At 58.1% G+C, this 17,813-nt stretch overlaps 1 protein-coding gene across 7 annotated transcripts in view; it reads left to right on the top strand.

The window, feature by feature from the left end:
- Positions 1-6,826, top strand: part of XPO6 (exportin 6) — a 121,496-nt gene extending 114,670 nt beyond the window's left edge. Inside the window, exons 24-27 of one of the 7 annotated variants that reach the window (XM_036280821.1) lie at positions 798-959; positions 3,356-3,454; positions 3,636-3,866; positions 6,176-6,826. In XM_036280821.1, the coding sequence (XP_036136714.1) occupies positions 798-959; positions 3,356-3,454; positions 3,636-3,866; positions 6,176-6,277 (594 nt within the window). In that variant the 3' untranslated portion in view covers positions 6,278-6,826. Of the gene's footprint in view, positions 1-797; positions 960-3,355; positions 3,455-3,635; positions 6,133-6,175 lie in introns of those variants that run through there. The other 6 variants (XM_036280823.1, XM_036280825.1, XM_036280824.1 and 3 more) reach the window with 6 other exon arrangements.
- Positions 6,827-17,813: the final 10,987 nt, after the last annotated feature.

The following is a 17,813-nucleotide window of genomic DNA, read 5'->3' as shown; positions in this document are numbered from 1 at the left end:
AATGTTTCTCTTTCTTCCTCTCTCTCCCTCCCACTCTATCTGAACAAAAAATGGAAAAATGTCCATTTTGAACAAAAAATGGAAAAATATATATATATATATATGGGCTTTATAATTTTGAATTCTGCAGACATCTGGAATGATGTGACTTGAAGATTTTTGGTCAAATTAGAAAATTTTGCTGAGCCTCCTTCCCCTCTCCTCATCCCAGAATCCTAGGAGATAGGCCCAGAGGACAGTCAGCCCTGCCCGCCACCCCACCCCTATCTGCTGGCCCCCCCATCCCCCGGAGGTCCTCTGACGTTTCTTTCTGTGGTTCCTAAGTGCCCCTTAAACCCATTTTCTATAGAGGGCAGATCTCCTTTAAGACTTCTTATTTGTCTTTAGCTTTTGAGGTTGCATAAGATCAGCAGGTTAGACAGCCTGGGAAAAGGAACAACAACCAAGACGGAATTACAGATCGAAACAACTCGAACAGAAAGGCCATGTTCCTAGTTACTCTTCCTTTTACTAGCCGTTTCCTAGCTTAAAAAAGCTGAGTGCTTCCATCAGAAAAGGGTCCCTTGCACCGACCCCTGCCTTCTGTTTCAGAGGTGGCTCCGTCTCTGCCGAAGTACTCCTGGTTTGAACTGCTGACTTAGGCAGCTTCGTAGGACAGGAGTCTGGGCAGGAAGCTGACGCTCTGCTTGCAGTTGCCAGGCATCTCTTAGACCTCTCGGTTGCTCTGGGTCTGGGCTGTGCGTGGCTCCCTGAACTGCAGGAAGGGAAGGTTTGAGGGTCTGTGTGTGTCTCCACAGCGCCCTTCCCCTGATGTGAAGGCTGAGCTGTTTGAGCTCCTTTTCCGGACACTCCATCACAACTGGAGATACTTCTTCAAGTCCACTGTCCTGGCCAGTGTCCAGAGGGGGGTTGCCGAAGAGCAGATGGAGAATGAGCCTCAGTTCAGTGCCATCATGCAGGTAACGTGGAAGAGCTGCTGAGGTCGCCTGCGATCAAGAACAGACAGGCTGCGTTCGGGACACCACCTGGGTCCATGGGCTGTCTCCCCCAGTTTGCTTCTCTGACACTCAGTCCCACTTACTCTGACGTGGTTGCTGCGACAAGTACCGTCTCTGAAGCCCTGTTGTCTGGGTCTGAAGTGCAACTCTACTTCTTAGTGTCTGTGCAGATAGTGAACTTTTGGAACCTCAGTCTCTTCATGTGTTGACTGGGGATAATGCTGCCTGTTTCCTGATTTTCTTGTGTGGCTAAACTAGTAGCACACACAGTGCCTGGCGCGTGTAGATTCTGGGGAGAGTCATTCCCTTGCCCTGTGCTCTCCCCAGGTGTGCGGAGCCTGCCTGCTCAGTCACTGGACTCCTTAACTGGTGGCGTCTCTGGAGGGGGCCCCGTGGTCTGCATTTTTCAAGAGAATTCTGGCTAGTACAGTACTGGGAGAAGCACTGCCCCTTGACTCAGTGCCCCCTTTCAGACCCCAAGCGTGACTGTTAGGTCCTGGAGAGCGAGCTATCGGGGCTGACTGCACCTGCTGGAAGGCGGGCGGCCTCCTATGAGGACGGCCGGGCCGGTTTGTGGCGGCGTCCAGGGCTCCTTGTTCCACACGCAGCTGTGTGTATAGTATACACTTGTGTTCTGAGTCTGGGTGGAAGTAGGTTTTCTTTTTGTGTTTTCAGTGCATGCTCCCCACCAACATACACGCACGCCGCCACCCACTCCTTGTGTGGAGATTCCCCTGAGAGCACATGCCCTCCCCGGTCACCTGCAGTCACGCCTCTGGACTGCCACCGCCAGCACCCCACGCAGCTTGGATTTGCCTTCCTCTTAAACTCTGCCCTTGCTTTGAAGTCTTCTTGGGTAGACAGTGCTAGTAAACGCTGCTTTAGAAGACAATTTCCTAGTTTGGTGTCATAAAGTTAAACATATACTTACTGCATTACTTAGCAATTCCACTTCTAAGTATTTTACCTAAGATAAATGAAAACATATTCACACAACCTGTACACAGGTGTTTATTGTGGCTATTTTCAAAATTACCAAAAGCTGGAAACATGTTTTGAATATCTGTCCGCTGCCCAGTGGACAAACAGTGGTACGTGCATGTGAGGCCTGCTGCTTGGCAGTGCAAAGGAGCACGTTGGGGGGCTCCTGGCCGGGTGGCTCGCTCGGTCAGGGCATCGTCCCGTACACCAGAAGGTTGGTTCAGTTCCTGGTCAGTGTACTGGAAGCAACTCATCGATATTTCTCTCGCTTTCTTTCCTCTCTCTCTGTCTCTCTTCCTCTTCTCTCTCTAAAATCAATAAACACATCCTTGGGTGAGGATTAAAAAAAAGGGAGACATATACAAATGGCACCGTAGATGGTAGCTGGAAAAGCTGGATCCAGAAGACTGTCTGCTACATGACTACATCCTTTTCGCTCTGAAGGGGCGTGCCTAGAGCCACAGGACACCAGTGATGGCCTGGGGCCGAGGGAACTCGGAGAAGCTGGAGGTGTTCTGTGTCTCCATTGCAGTGGTTGTTAGACAACTGGATGTGTTAGTCAGAACTATATAATGGTGAACCTCCAGAGGGTGAGTTTTACTCTGTGTTACACTTCAGTAAACCTGACTTTAAAAATCAATGAGTGAAAACCACAGGACATCATGGAGATCCTGTCACTGCAGCAGGGGTTACAGGACCCTTCTCCTACCTTAGGAGCCTGGGGACAGGGTAAGGTAGTCCCGGGCGTATTCTAGGGAGGTGTCTTGCACACTGCGCTTTGCCTTTCATTGGCCCACCCCACTCTTCCCAGTCTCTATTGGAGTAAGGCTCTTTGCGGTTTATTTTTTGATAGATGGGGGGAGTCTTTTTGCCCTTGAGCTAGTTAGTTACTTTTACAGCCAGAAATTGCAAAGCAGTTTAAAAATTGCTGTTGCTTAACCCCAGAGCAGAGGCAGCTGGCTGTGATGGAGCGTCTAAGGGTGTGCAGTTTGTAAGACCTGGGATGCCAGGGAGAGGGCGGCTTATGGAGTGTGAGTGGCTGGCTTGAAGGGAGGCCAAGCTTTTAGCCTAGTTGTGAGCTTCTTGCTTCAAAGGTAGGTCTCATGAAGGAGTCCAGAGGTTCATTGCGAAAGGTATAAAATGAGGCCAAAAAGAAGTCAGGCCCAGAGGGGAGGGCCTGGGAGCTAAGACTGCGTGGGACACTCCTGAGACCCGAGCAGACGGGCTGGAAGACGAGCTAGCAGATCCCGTGCCCCGTGTCAGCACGAGGAGCCGCGTGCGGGGTGCCGGTTCCTCTGGCGGGGGAGGTTGCCCAGAAGGACCAGGTCTGAGGGTTTAACGCTCCTTACAGAACGGTGGTCTTATTTCTTGGACAGGCTTTTGGACAGTCCTTTCTCCAGCCTGACATCCACCTATTTAAACAAAATCTCTTCTACTTGGAGACACTCAACACCAAGCAGAAGCTGTACCACAAGGTAAGTGCCCATCTCACACTCAGAAAGGTTCCTTGTCGAAGGTGTCAGGGGTCCTGGCTGAGTCTCAGCCTTTTCAGGTCAATAGCAGCAGCATGACAGGAAGTGACTGGGACCTGGAGAGGCCCCAGGGATCCTGAGTCAGCCTCATGGCCATCACACACTCTGGGCTCTCTGTCTGCAGAAGATCTTCCGGACCACCATGCTGTTTCAGTTTGTGAACGTGCTGCTGCAGGTCCTGGTGCACAAGTCCCACGACCTCCTGCAGGAGGAGATCGGCATCGCCATTTACAACATGGCCTCTGTGGACTTTGATGGCTTCTTTGCAGCCTTCCTCCCTGAGTTCCTGACCAGCTGTGATGGTGTGGATACCAACCAGAAAAATGTCCTGGGGCGGAATTTCAAGATGGATCGGGTGAGGAGAGAGGCCAGGCTACAGGGAAGGCAGGTGTGGGCTCTCACACCCAGTGCCTGTTCAGGGAGGGGGGCAGGCTGCCTTCATGTGTGGTTTGTACCCCTGTGGTTCCGAGGCAGCTCGTGCCATTCCTGGATGACTTGGTGCTGTGCCTGGATTGAGGGGTACGTGCTCTCCCCAGTCCTGCTGCTTTGTCTCAGCTCCTTGGTACTTACTGCACCCCAGTGAGCACCCCTCTGACCAGCCGCTGTTGTCTCATGGGTCGTGAGCCATTGCAGCCCGAACTTGCAGACTTGCAGAGAGGCTGAGGAGACCAGTGTTCTGCTGCTGCTTCTCTGGGTCCCCAGGCTTAAAGGTCCTCGGCTCTTCCCAGACCTCCCTGCCTGGCTGCATGGCCTGAACTGCTCTCAGGTCCTGGGAGGAGCCCTCACGGTGCTCACCCTCTTGTCGCCTGCCTGGGGAAGGGCTGGTGGGCTGGCCCACCAGGTGCCCAGCTTTTCTCGTCCTGGGCCCTTCTTTCTGGGCACTTGCCTTCCCTCCTCCTTCCTGTTTCAGCTGCTAAGCCTCTGCTGCTTGCTCGATCAACTCTCCCTGGAACTCTTCCTGCGGAACCAGTACTTTTCGTCTTTGACCACCTCCCCCTTGTTGCAAGGGGATCTTTTATCCACCTCCTCTTGGTGTCCCAGCTTGGCTCGTGCTTGCCGCCTGTCCAGGGTTTCCCTTCGTCCTCAGGCGTACACGTTGCTCTCGCTGGAGCAGCTCTGCGTCCCCCTTGCTTGTCTGGCTGCGACGTGTGTCCGGGCGGTTTCTCAGACTCGGCTCCGCTCTCCCCTGTCCAGGAGCCTGCCTTCCCCGGCACTGCTGCTCTCTCTCGAGCTTCTTAAACTTCACTTCAGCCACTGGGTACTTTTTTTTTTTCCTTTTCTCGAGTTCAAATCCTAATATTTAATGATCAGTTTCTACTGATATCATTATTAGTCAACTTCTTGATTTAAAGCAGTGGTTTCCAAATTTAGTCATGCATCGAAGCTCCTGGGTGCTTATTAAAAATATAGAAATGTATTCATGTGTTCTACCAGGAGATTCAGGTTTGCATTTGGGAGCCACTGATTCAAAAGACACCCTTTGGTAAGTTTTTCTGAGGAAGAAATAAAGTAATCAGTGCCGTCACTCCCTCCCTCCCTCGCTCCTGTCCGTCTGGAGCTGGCTGCCTCGCAGGCCCTGGGCCAGCTGTTGGGCGCCTCTCTGCCTTCAGAGGGTCTCGTCGGGAAGACTGGCGGCAGCGCTGCTGTGGACTGCATGGGCTCTCTGACGTGTAGGGTCTGTTGTCAACCCGTTTCCCAGGTGAACCCAGGCTCAGGAAGGTCAGCAGTCAGGTGGCAAGTGTGGAACTTGGGACCGGCAGAGCCAGGGAGAGGAGTCAGACCTGGGCGCTCTGGCTGCGGCCTGTGCGCATGCCCACAAGCAGGGGGAGCGGGGCCCTTGGCGAGCTGGGAGCGGACATGCTGCCCTGCAGCCAGGCCGTTGGAGGTGTCAGGCCTTTTTGGCAGAGGCGGCCTCGTGCTGTCCTTTGAAGAGGAGGGGAGGCCAGGGGACGGTGGTGGAGTGGAGGAGAGCTGAAGTGCCTCACTGTGCTCTGAGCCTCACCTCACCCGGGGCTGCAGCAGGGACCCGCCTGGCGCCCCTGGCCAGGCGGGAGCCACCCTCTGACAGGGAACCACCGTTGCTCCGCCTGTTGCTGTTAGTCTGGCATCGCTGATCACGATCTCCAGGTGAGGGTGCGGGCCTCGGCCGTCTCGTGGTGCTCGTGCTGGTGTTGGGGCCAGCAGGAGGTGGTCAGCAGGTGAGGGGGCAGGCACATGCTGGCTCCTGCCAGTGTGTCGCTCCTGAGTGTCCCTGGCCTGGCCATGGTGAAGGAGAGATGCATGGCAGCCAGACCAGTGTCCCCTTCCCCACCTGCCTTGTCACTGCGGCAGGTTTCTTGAGCTCTCTGTGCTTCACCACCTTCATCCTTAAAACGGTGCTGCTAACAGAACCTGCGCCCCAGGCTTGTGGTGAGGGTGACGGCAGGAGTGTCTGCCTACCTGGCTGGAGTCTGGCCCAGGGTGTGTGCGAGGGAGCCCTCCCCGCCGTTCTTTCCCCCACGGTACCTTTGCTCACACGTGGCGCGGGAAGGAGTGGACGTGGTGCGTCGTGTACTATGTTTGCAGAGCTCTGGAGCACACCCTGGGGTGGAAGTGCTGGTGGGGCGGGCGGGTGACTTGGGGGTGCTCCGTGCAGCCAGGTTGAGCTGTGCCCCTGCCTTCCAGGACCTGCCCTCGTTCACCCAGAATGTGCACAGGCTGGTCAATGACCTGCGCTACTACAGACTCTGCAATGACAGCCTGCCTCCTGGCACCGTGAAGCTGTAGGCGAGGCCGCTTCCCGAGGGGCAGGACCGCCGCCACCACCTCGCCCTCCCCACAGCTGCCTCCAGACGAGTCTCCTTACTCCTTGGATTCTCACACCCTGCAGCGCCACCTGCCCTCTGCCCTCCTCCACGCTCCTCTCCTGCTGCCCGCCCAGCAGAACTGGCTTCAGGTGTCAGCGCCGGCTGGAGAGCCTGGGCGTCCGGGCAGGCGGAGGGCCATGTGGCTCGGTGCCAGGGGGCATCAGGAAGTCTTCCGGGGTGCTCCGTGCAGAATGAGCGTGTATCAGCCGCAAGACAACGCCAAGGACCGCTTGTGACAGTGCCACCTTCTCACCATTCCACCTCCCCACCCCCTCCAGCCCGGTCGGCTACGGAGAGACATGGTTTCGGAATTCTTGGCACTTCTGTCAACTCCCCCACTGCACCCCCATTGCCTTGAAGTCTCTGCTCTGTTAGAGATCGGCAGACTCATGGGGTTTTTTGTTCTTGTTTTCTCATCATTCCATTGTGATACTAAGAAGCTTAATGAAAAAATAAAATGCTTATGTTGTTGTTATATAAACGCTGGCTAGGGAGTTTCTTGGCAGTCAGAGCCTCAGGGCTGGCACCCAGGTGAGGGCCCGTCCTGGTGGCGGTGGGGCCGGAGGGGTGCGGCCTGGGAGAGCAGAGGAAGGAGGAGACCAGCGTGTGCAGTCTGGCCGCACCCGCCCTCTTCCAGGGAACATCTCCCCTAAGCCCTGTGAGGCAGAGCTCCCGGTCTCATGTTCAGAGCAGGGGCTTGTGTGGGCGTGGAGGTGGGCGTGGAGTCCAGGGGGTGCCAGTGCCCCTGCTCTTCCAAGTGCGGGCTCCCCCTCCTCCACACCCGGAGAATGGATCCCTCCCCAGACGCCAGCCAGGCACTGGCCCTCAGTGGACGCGGGAGGTGGCTGTCCCTTGATGGGTGGTCTGAAAGTGGTGGTGAGAGAGGGGGCTTGGGAGGGCGAGAGGCCGCGCCTGTGAGGGTGGACTGGCCGGGACTCCGAGCCCACTGGTGTGTCTGGGGCTGGGCCTTGCTCAGCCTTCTGTGAGTGGAAACAGCACTGTTCTCAGCTTTGGGGCTCACAGGTCAGCAGCTCCTTCCGTGTCAGGTGTCATAACGACACCAGGACCGAGCAGATTCTGATGTGGACTACCACACCTGGCAGGAGGACGGGCACTCACCTCAGGTTAGTGAGGGGTTCCCTGAAGGGCCGGGGGTCCTTGGCTGGTCTGTGTAACTGGGGGCAGTTGGGAACTGATGGCTTCTACTTCTGAGACCTTTGTAAGGATCACTTTGGGGATGGTGGGGTGGGGTTGGGGTTGGCCCTGGGCTGGGCTAGAGAGAGAGAGTTGCAGCCCCTTTGTGTCAGTCACAGCCTGTCGGCCTCGGCAAGCCCCGCTTCAGTGCTCCCTGAGGAGGGAATCGAAAGTCCGCCGCCCTTCTCTGTGAAGGAGTTGACAAGCAGTTATTCCTGGGCTGTGGACACTAGGCCCCTGCTGCTGGGGAAGCCGGGAGTGCTGCTGCGCCTGAGACTCAGAAAGGGCGCTGCTTTGATCCTCGCCCGCGGACGTTTTCACATTCATCTTCAGATGGAGGGAGGAAGAGATAGAGACATCAATGTGAGAGAGATACATACATCGCTGCCTCCTGCAGGCCCCCTGCTGGGGATGGAGCCCACAGCCGGGGCATGTGCCCTGACCGGGAATCGAACCGGGACTTCTCAGTGCGTGGGACGGAGTTCACTGAGCCACACCGGCCAGGCATGGGTTCCATTCGTAACATGCAGTGGTGGACTTGAGTGTTTCTGAGGCTTACAGACATTGCCGGGGCCTGCTTTCTAATCCGAAGGTGGCTATAAGTTAGAGACTTCAGAGTGAAATGTCGGAGCTGCAAGCTCTGTTGAGACAATTGACAAAATCAGCCCCTGGTTTTGTGGATCTTGAGGACTTTGAGGCCCACAGCCCCTGGCTGGTTAGTGGCGGGACCCAGCCAGGCCCTGCCCCACTTCTGAGCGCCGTTCTCGCCCTAGAGCGCGACATCTCTGCGGGCGTCGGGACCAGGGAGAGGGGAGGAGCTGATGGTTCCGGTGGACTCCTTGGGCCTTGGCACAAACCATGGTTGGTGGTGGTTCGTTAATTTAACAAACAGTATCTACCAGATGCCTCTGTAAGCCAGGTGCTGGGCTCCAAGCGAAGGACTTGGGGATGAACGCAGCCTGCGCCTGCAAGGCATCCCTGGCCCAGGGAGGCAGGCGGGAGCAGACCCTGCGGCTGCGGAGTGGCGTAGATGGTGCCCAGGGTGGGATGGGGCTGGCGTCCAGGAAAGGGGTGGAGGGTTGTAGATGGAACCAGGGCAGGCGGAGGATCAGGGGAGGCCTCGCCGCGGGCAGTGATCACCGGAGACGGCACGGGTGGGGAAGGGCGAAGACAGGTGTGACAGCGTCTTCAGGCTGACGAGCAGGCTGGGGTTGCCTGGAGACCTTGGAAGGTTGCCATGGAGCTTTGATGGGGAGATGGGTAGCGTGGCTATAATTTTTTTCTTCCAAAACAGGATGTGTTGAGTAAAAAGCAACATTATCAACAATCATTCTGGGCCAACAGGGGTAAACTGGGACTTAGTCTCCCAGGTCCTGGAGGAGAAAGTGCCTGGCTCAGTGAGGCCGGCCGCGGCCCCAGAGGCGGGAGACGGGGCCCCGCCAGCCTCCCCCACTTCGGTGCAGCAGCCTGCCTCGTCAGGGCTCAGCTCGGAACCGGTCCGCAGACCAAGAGGGTGGCACTGCTTGATCCTGTGCGGCCAGCAGTGTGGTGAATGTGGGTTGACCACTTCGAGTCATTTCTGAGCTGGGTGGGGGAGGGGGACCTGAGGTCTTCCCTGCCCTCTCAGACCAAGCCGCCACCCTCCTCCAACTCCCCCCTCCTCGGGAGCCTCCTGAACCCCCCTTGGCAGTGCAGGGCTTCCTGTGCCCATGGCCCGGGTCCCCTCTGTATTGGTGCCTGTGCTGTCCCCGCCAAGAAGAAAACTTGACGGCAGGGAGTTGGTCTGTGTCCCAGCGATCAGTGTAGGGCCTGGTCCAGAGCAGGTGCCCAGAGATGCTGAGGACATGAGGATTTTCCAGATGGTCCAAATGGGGTCTTCCTCCTAGGAGGGAGCCTGGAGTTACCCTGAGGTCTCCTCCGGCTAATTTCTCTCATCACGAAGCCCCGTCCTTGGTGTCTGCTCAGGACGCCTGGCCTCACGTTTCAGGGCTCTCGGGGAAAGCGCTCGAGTGCAGGGCTCTGGCTCAGCACCCCTTTACCACTGCCCTGCCTGCACCATTGGGGACACCTTTCAAAGGCCTGTGTCCTCCCTGGCTCGGGCCCTTGGAGGTGGTGGGTGGCAGGGTGCGCAGCTGACGTGGGTTCTGCAGCCTCCCATCTAGGCCAAGAGCCTTGCCTGGTGCCGGCCAGAAGCTGGCTCTGGGCCCCCAGGAACTGCAGGGCAGAGGAGGCTCTTACAGGTCAGAGTTGGGCGCTACCCCGGGGCTGGGGCTGGCGGAAAATTAATTATTTAGATAAAACTTGGAAGTGCCACAGGCCTGATGACATGGGTGGGCATTTTGCCAACAGGGATATTATTATTTTTAAATATGTTTTATCAATTTTTATTTTTTATCCTCACCCGAGGATATTTTTCCATTTTTTGTACAGATAGAGTGGGAGGGAGAGAGAGGAAGGGAGAAAGAGAGAGAAACATCGACGTGAAGGGACACATCGAGTGGCTGCCACCCGCACGACCAACCAGGGCCAGGGACAAACTGCAACCGAGGTACGTGCCCTTAGTGGGAACCGAACCCAGGTCTCTCAGGACCGCAGGCCGACGCTCTAACCGCTGAGCCAAACCAGCCAGGGATGTTTTATCGATTTTTAGAGAGGAAGGGAGATGGAGCGAGAGATAGAAACATTGATGAGGGAGACACATTGACTGGCCGCCTCCTGCATGCCCCCCACTGGGGATGAGCCCACAACCTGGGCGTGTGCCCTGACCGGGAATCGAACTGGCGACCTCTTGGTGCATGGGTCGACGCTCAACCACTGAGCCACACTGGCTGGGCTGTCAACAGGTATTTTAAAAGGAAAAAAGGCTTACCTTTTCTCCCTTTTTTATTATACAAATACTAATGCATGTTCCTTGCAGGTAAGACAAAAAGAAGAAGAAAAATGCGGTCATTTTACGATGTCTCAGTGGGTGGCCTTGCAGCCCTTGCACCCACCCCTCAGCGGGAACACGGTCATGTCACGCATGTGGCACCGTTCTGGCCCTTGGGCCTCTGTGTGCACATGTCTTCTAGGGGGCCACAGCTCCTCGAGACCTCAGCCGTCTGCCTGTTCCAACCTAAGCTGGGAGGGGCCCGTGAGGCACCAGGGGCCTCCAGGACACCATGGGATTGCTGGGACCTCACCGCTCAGGCCCACATCGGTGTCTGGAGTTAGCCTGGGGGCTGAGGCTAGAGATGTGTGCAGAGGTGTGGCTTCTCCCTGAACAACCACATCAGACACTTGTCATTCTTGGAGCCCCAGGAAGGCATGCCCTTCATTTTGCAGAGGCAGAGCCTGAGGCCCAGAGGCTGCCCCTCCCCTGGGCCCGGCTGGAGTTCCCCCCTGCGTCCTGGCTCCCTTACTTCCTGCCTCTGACAGGCCCTCGAGTAGAAGTGGCTCAGACTCCACAGGACGTTGGAAGCATCTGTGTTCCCCTCGCCCAGCCTGCCAGGGAGGGGCCAGAGCTCTGAGGAAGCTGGGTTATTAGTTATTAGTTATTGATCTGTGGTATTGGTATTTCCAAGAATGGTTGCAGCTGAACTGCCGCCTCCCAGACCTCCCAGACGCAGCAGCCTGGGCCTGCCGCTCCACGTGCGCAGCCGCTCGGGGTTCCTCTGCCCTCAGAGCGAGGCTCGCAGCCGGGGAGGCTGCGGCTGGGAAAAGTGACTTAAGGCCACACAGCACGTTGCTGGCAAGGCCGGTCCAAGTTCAGGTCTGCAGGGCTCCGGGCCCCTTGCTCTCTGCTGCCGGTGCGCACAGAGCCAACCTCCTCCGGCCGCTGGGGAGACCTCGAGGGCCCCGGGGCCTGGGACACCCCTCCGCGCTCTGCCAGGCGTTCCTCGGCTCCCGTGCCAATGCAGCAAGGAGACAGGACAGCTGCCGCTGTTCCCTCCGAACTGAAGGACAGTGAGGCCCAGGGGGATAGGTGGCGTGTCCCAGGTCACAGCGGGAAGGTGGCAGAGCCGGAGTCCAGGGCGGTCGGCCACAGTTCTGTTCCCTGACAGGTGCTGTGGCCTCTGTGACGGGCCTGGAGTGGAGGCGCTTTGTGGGGGGGGGGGGGGTGCGGGAGGAGGCCCAGAGCCTGAGCAGGCTGTGGGGAGCAGGAAGCTGTGGAGGAAGCTGTGGGCCCCGGAGTCGCTGCCTCTGCCAGGTCCCATCCCTTTCTCTCTCCAGGCCCTGTCTGGCGTAGCAGGGCCCGGCCCGTCCGTGCCGGTGGGGAGCGGCCTCTTCCCCGCACACAAAGGAGCTCCACACCCACGTTTGCTTCCCCCCAGGGGCCTGACAGCTGTTTGCAGAATAGTTTGCAGGCGACGCAGGTGGGCTGCACGTGGGGCTGCACGTGGGGGAGGCCCTGACAGAGTGCGGGCTCCTCGGGGTCCCTGTGGACAGGGCTGCGGAGCTGAAGACCAGCTGTGTGGGTTCCCTCAGCACGACCATGTGTGTCTGACCCGCGCTCCGCTCAAGGACGTGCCGCGTGCATCACTGTCCTAGTCAGCTTTCAGTCCGTCACCCGACTTACCAGGCTCTGCTCCGTGACAGGTGTGGGGTCGGGCCAGGAATGAAGCCTCCATAGCACGCAGGTCCTGCCCTCCACGGGGAGGGAGGATCCTACTGTGCGCATGTGCCGTACATGCTAAAACGACACACAGGAGCATGCATATGTGTGGTGTACACGTGTGCAGGCTCTGTACTCTGACATGACACGGGTGTGCACAAAATGAACAGTTTCTATAACTGATCTCATTTTATTCTGGGAAACTGGTGGCAAGAAAATGTATTTTTAAAAAATTTGCCCACTAACCAGAAATCATACTCTCCAGATTTAAAACAGGCTCTTCTGAATAAAATATTCAGTTCAAGTTCAAACTTTAGACAGGTTTTGTGAGAATCCTTTTTTCCCAGAGTACAATTTCCATTTGCTTGGTGCCCCGGGCTTCACGAGACCGGTCCCTGTGCTGAGCGGCACAGCTCACACGGGTGGAGTTTCACACACAGCGTGGGAAGCATCTAGGCGGCGAAGACACTTGCTTCGGAAATGTCCCGAATGGTGCGGCCTCGCCTATGTTTCAAATGATGACCTTTTTTTTTATCCTCACCCGAAGACATTTTTCCATTTTTTGTTCAGGTAGAGTGGGAGGGGGAGAGAGGGAGAGAGGGAGAGAGGGAGAGGGAGAGGGAGAGAGAGAGAAAAACATCGATGTGAAAGGGACACATCGAATGGCTGCCACCCGCACGACCCAACCAGGGCCAGGGACAAACTGCAATCAAAGTACATGCCCTTAGCGGGAACCGAACCCGGGTCTCTCTGGACCGCAGGCCGACGCTCTAACCACTGAGCCAAACTGGCCAGGGTGACGACGTTCTTTTTTTTTTTTATCCTCACCCGAGGACATTTTTCCATTTTTTGTTCAGCTAGAGCGGGAGGGAGAGAGAGAGAGAGAGAGAGAAACATCGATGTGAAGGGACACATCGAGTGGCTGCCACCCACACAACCAACCAGGGCCGGGCACAAACTGCAACCAAGGTACGTGCCCTTAGCGGGAACCGAACCCGGGTCTCTCTGTACCGCAGGCCAATGCTCCAACCACTGAGCCAAACCGGCCAGGGCGACGACGTTCTTAATGGCTGTATCCTTGGGCACCTGTCGGGCACAGTTGGTGCAATGAGCAGGCTGCACCTGGCCGCGGCCTTTTGGCTCGACGGTTGTTCCTTTCCTTGGTCATCTTGGAAGCGAGGGCCCGAGAGGCTTGTGAGAATGTTCGAAGGCACGTGTCTCCAGCGGGCGCAGCTCCACCCCGGGAGAGGAGGGTGGACGGGCTGTCAGGCCCTCTTGCCCCTCGGCTGGGCCTTCTGGTCAGTGTGCAGCTGCAGGCCAGCTGGTCCAACTCCCCTCCGTTCCCAGAAGGCTTCCGGGGAGGCAGTGTATGTGTCTTTGTGGGGCTGGGGGAGGGACATCTGGCCCTTCATTTGGACTTTGGGTCCTGAGACTGAAAGGCCACCCACTATTAGATGGGCTTGGCCCCGAGAGCTGATTATCCAGAGTCGCTCAATCCCTGTCTGAGGCTCAGTTCCCCTGCTGGCCGCGCCCAGCCTGTAACCCCTGGCCCTTCCCTGCCCCCGCCAGACGGGTGCAATGTTCCCGTTGTCTGTGGTGCCCGAAGCCCGCCCTTCCCTGCCGGCACAGTAGGAACTCAGCCAGTGCTGTTTAGTGTCTGCAGAGTGGGGGCTGGTGGAGCAGCCTCTGCCGCCTCAGCCCTCCCAGCCCAGGTGGGTGCTGCCACCATTCCCGCTCCCCTCCCCCGGCAGGCCTGGGTGTCCCCTCGAGCCTCCGCTTTGCTCCCCTGCCGTGGGGACCCGGCTGGCCTCTCCTGCCCTGGTTTAGGTGACTCAGCAGCCTCCCTGCAGTCCATCCGGGGCTTTCTGGTTCACCCTCAACAGCCCCCAGAGGCCTAGCTCCTGCCCCACAGAGGGGCAGAGCGCCCTGGGGCACAGACGGGCATCAGTCGTACCAGCCTGTTGTAGGGCAGCATGCTGGCTGCCGCCCAGCGAGGCCTCGGCGCACACCAGTGAGAAGCTTGGCCAGTGTGGCTCCCGAGGGTTCGTGCTCACTGGTCAGTCTTAGTCCAGCAGCTTGGACGTGGTGACAGGTGATGGTCCCCTTGCTCCTCCTCACACTCTGCCTTCCTCTCCCGTCCAGCCTCTCCTGCTCCCAGTGCCCTCCGACCTCCCAGGGCAGAGTTCTGGGGTCAGTGCTGGGCTCTCATCCGTGAGGGAACGGGAGTCTGGGCATCCGCAAGAACGAGGGAGTTCAGGTCCCCAGGGAGGGCGTCTCACCCTGCGGAGCTGACTCGATGGATGTAAGGCTGCTCAGGGAAGCCTCGGCCAGGCCTGGAGCCCTCCACGGGGAGCCGGGCTCCGACCACGGACCCCTCCGACGCCGCCTCGGACATCTCCACGTCCTCCCTCCCCTGCTCTGCTTCCTACTCCAGGGCGCAACTTACTCTCCCCTGCGCATCTGATGGCCACGGGGCTGGGACTCAAGGATGGCCTTCTGTGCCGGGAGATGGACTCATAATGAGAGACTTCCCCAGACCAAAGGCTCTGTCAAGGGTGGTGCGCAGCTGCCTGTGGGACCTACGCCCACAAATACGTCTGGACCCCTAGAAACTCCATCAGATGCCGGTGGGCAAAAGCGCAGCAGGCTGGCCCGGGCCTTCCCGGGGACCTGCCTCTGTCTTCTCTCTCCCAGTCCAGCCCCTCCGGAGGTGCCCAGGCGCCAGAGGGCAGGTGCCTGGGAGCCTGGTGGAGGGCAGAGTCCTTCTGTCCTTGCTGAGGAGGCCTGAGTCGTGAGTCAGACGTGGGCAGAGGGGGTTCAGCCTCACATGGTACTTCTTACCAAACACTGGGAAAAGTGTCGTGCCAACCCTCACCTCTCCCCTAAGTCATTCAAAATAAAAACAGTACGAAGTCAAATAAACCTCAGTAACAGCGTGTGTGTGTGTGTGTGTGTGGGGGGGGGGAGCAATACTGTGTCATCGAATTAGATTTCAAAGTGATGCTGCCCTTGTCCGTCGACTGGTCTCTTGTGCCCGGCTGAGTGACCTCAGGCAAGTCTGTAGGCTCCCTGGTCCTCAGCCCTCATCTGTTTATTTTCTTCTTTTTAAGAAAGAGTTTTTACTGATTTTGAGAGAGAGAGAGAAAGGGGGATGGAGAGAGAAACATTGATGTGCGAGAGAAACATCGATCGCTGCCTCCTGCACACCGGGGATCAAGCTAGCAGCCCAGGTATGTGCCCTGACCAGGAATTGAGCCGGTGACATCTCAGTGCTTACCCAACTGAGTCACACCGGCTGGGCTCAGCCCTCTCTGTCAGGTGGAATGAGGAGTTCCTCCCAGGGTTGTTGAGGGACCACGTGAGATGAGATGCAGCCTCTTCAGCTTCCAGCAGGGCTGCGGGGCTTGCTCGGTGATGGTCCTCTGGCTGTGGCGTGGGTAACCCGTGCTGTGGAGGCCCATCTGCTGGTCATGGGTGGCGGGTTCAGCTGAAAGCTCAGAGGACCTGAGATTTGCCCAGTGTCACAGCAGTAGGAACTGAAGCCCGGTCTGCTCGTCCTGAGTACCACTGCCCCGAAGGGCTGGCCCTGGGGTCTTGGGATGGTTTGGGCAAGCCCAGGAGGCCGGTGGACAGCTTTCCCGGGCTCCCCTGTGGCCTCCTCCTGCCTCCAGCTCTGCTCTGTCCTACATGGCTGCCACCCTGGGACGTAGTCTGGCTGGGACACAACCACACACACGTGCCTGTGCACACTGCCCCTCTGCAGCCGTCTGGAGAAGCAGGGCTGTTTGAGGAGGCAGAGAATGTGCGACCTCCCCAGGGGTCATTGCCACAGCCTCTCCGACCACAGCCAAGTCCAGTGCCCTCGTTGTAGAGCTAGAGATTCTGAGGCCGCCTGGGGAAGGGGCCAGATGTGAGAGCCAGGGTGAGGGTCAGGGTCAGAACCAGGGTCAGGGTCAGGGCCAGGGTCAGAGCCAGGGTCAGGGCCAGGGTCAGAGCCTGGGTCAGAACCAGGGTCAGGGCCAGGGCCAGAGTAAGGGCCAGGGTCAGGGTCAGAGCCAGGGTTAGGGTCAGGGTCAGAGCCAGGGTCAGGGCCAGGGTCAGGGTCAGGGTCAGGGCCAGGGTCAGGGCCAGGGTCAGGGTTAGGGTCAGGATCAGAACTAGGGTCAGGGTCAGGGCCAGGGTTAGGGTTAGGGTCAGGGTCAGGACCAGGGTCAGGGTCAGAGCCAGGGTTAGGGTCAGAACCAGGGTCAGGGCCAGGGTAAGGGTCAGGACCAGGGTCAGGGCCATGGTCAGGGTCAGAGCCAGGGTCAGGGCCAGGGTCAGGGTCAGGGCCAGGGTCAGGGTTAGGGTCAGGGTCAGGACCAGGGTCAGGGCCAGGGTCAGGGTCAGGGTCAGGACCAGGGTCAGGGCCAGGGTCAGGGTCAGGGCCAGGGTCAGGGCCAGGGTCAGGGTTAGGGTCAGGGCCAGGGTCAGGGCCAGGGTCAGGGTTAGGGTCAGGGTCAGGACCAGGGTCAGGGCCAGGGTCAGGGTCAGGGCCAGGGTCAGGGCCAGGGTCAGGGTTAGGGTCAGGGTCAGGGCCAGGGTCAGGGCCAGGGTCAGAGTTAAGGTCAGGATCAGAACTAGGGTCAGGGTCAGGGCCAGGGTCAGTGCCAGGGTTAGGGTCAGGGTCAGGACCAGTGTTAGAACCAGGGTCAGGGCCAGGACCAGGGTCAGGGTTAGGGTCAGGGTCGGAACCAGGGTCAGGGCCAGGGTCAGGGCCAGGGTCAGGGTCAGGGCCAGGGTCAGGGCCAGGGTCAGGGTCAGGGTTAGGGTCAGGGTCAGAACCAGGGTCAGGGCCAGGGTCAGGGCCAGGGCCAGGGCCAGGGTTAGGGTCAGGGTCAGAACTAGGGTCAGGGCCAGGGTCAGGGCCAGGGTCAGAACTAGGGTCAGGGCCAGGGCCAGGGTCAGGGCCAGGGTCAGGACCAGGGTCAGGGCCAGGGCCAGGGTCAGGGTCAGGGTCAAAGGCAGAGTGAAAATCTAGCATCCCAGCTCAGCTTCTTTTCACTCTGTCTGGGCTCTTGGAAGGGTCACCACGGCCACAGGAGCAGGCTTGGTGGCCCAGGTCTGTGGGAGGAAAAGGCCAGGGAGCTAACATTTCTTGAGCACCTGCTAAGTGACTGGCTTATTGGGGGCATTTAACTCATTGGAGTATAAACATGAAATGGTTTCAGTTCTTTTTTTATTTTAAATTTTTTTTTCTTTATTGATATTTAGAGAGAGGGGGAGAGAGAGAGAGAAACATCGACGAGAGAGAACATCGATTGGCTGCCTCCTGCATGCCCCCCACTGGGTATTGGGCTCACAACCTGGGCATGTGCCCTGACCGGGACTCGAACCGGCGACCTCTTGGTGCATGGGTCAATGCTCAACCTCTAAGCCACACTGGCCGGGCTGGTTTCAGTTCTTAAAAAACAAGGAAACAGCATAGTTATGGACTTGGAATTCCGACTGCCGCGGTCACGTCCTGGCTCCTTGCTTCCTGCTCTGTGACCGCGGGCGAGATTCTGACCCTCTCTGCCTCCGTTTGCTCCTGGGTAACTGGAGATAACATTATGCTGTAGCAATGATGGTGTTAGAGCGGGGTTATGAAGGCGAAGAATGACTAAATCGGAAGCACTAGCCCTGTGGC

This window comes from Molossus molossus, unplaced genomic scaffold (assembly GCF_014108415.1).
Source record: "Molossus molossus isolate mMolMol1 unplaced genomic scaffold, mMolMol1.p scaffold_m16_p_3, whole genome shotgun sequence".
NCBI classification, from domain to species: domain Eukaryota; kingdom Metazoa; phylum Chordata; class Mammalia; order Chiroptera; family Molossidae; genus Molossus; species Molossus molossus.
Note: the sequence above shows the minus strand (reverse complement) of the source record. Positions and strands in the feature narration are given on the sequence as shown.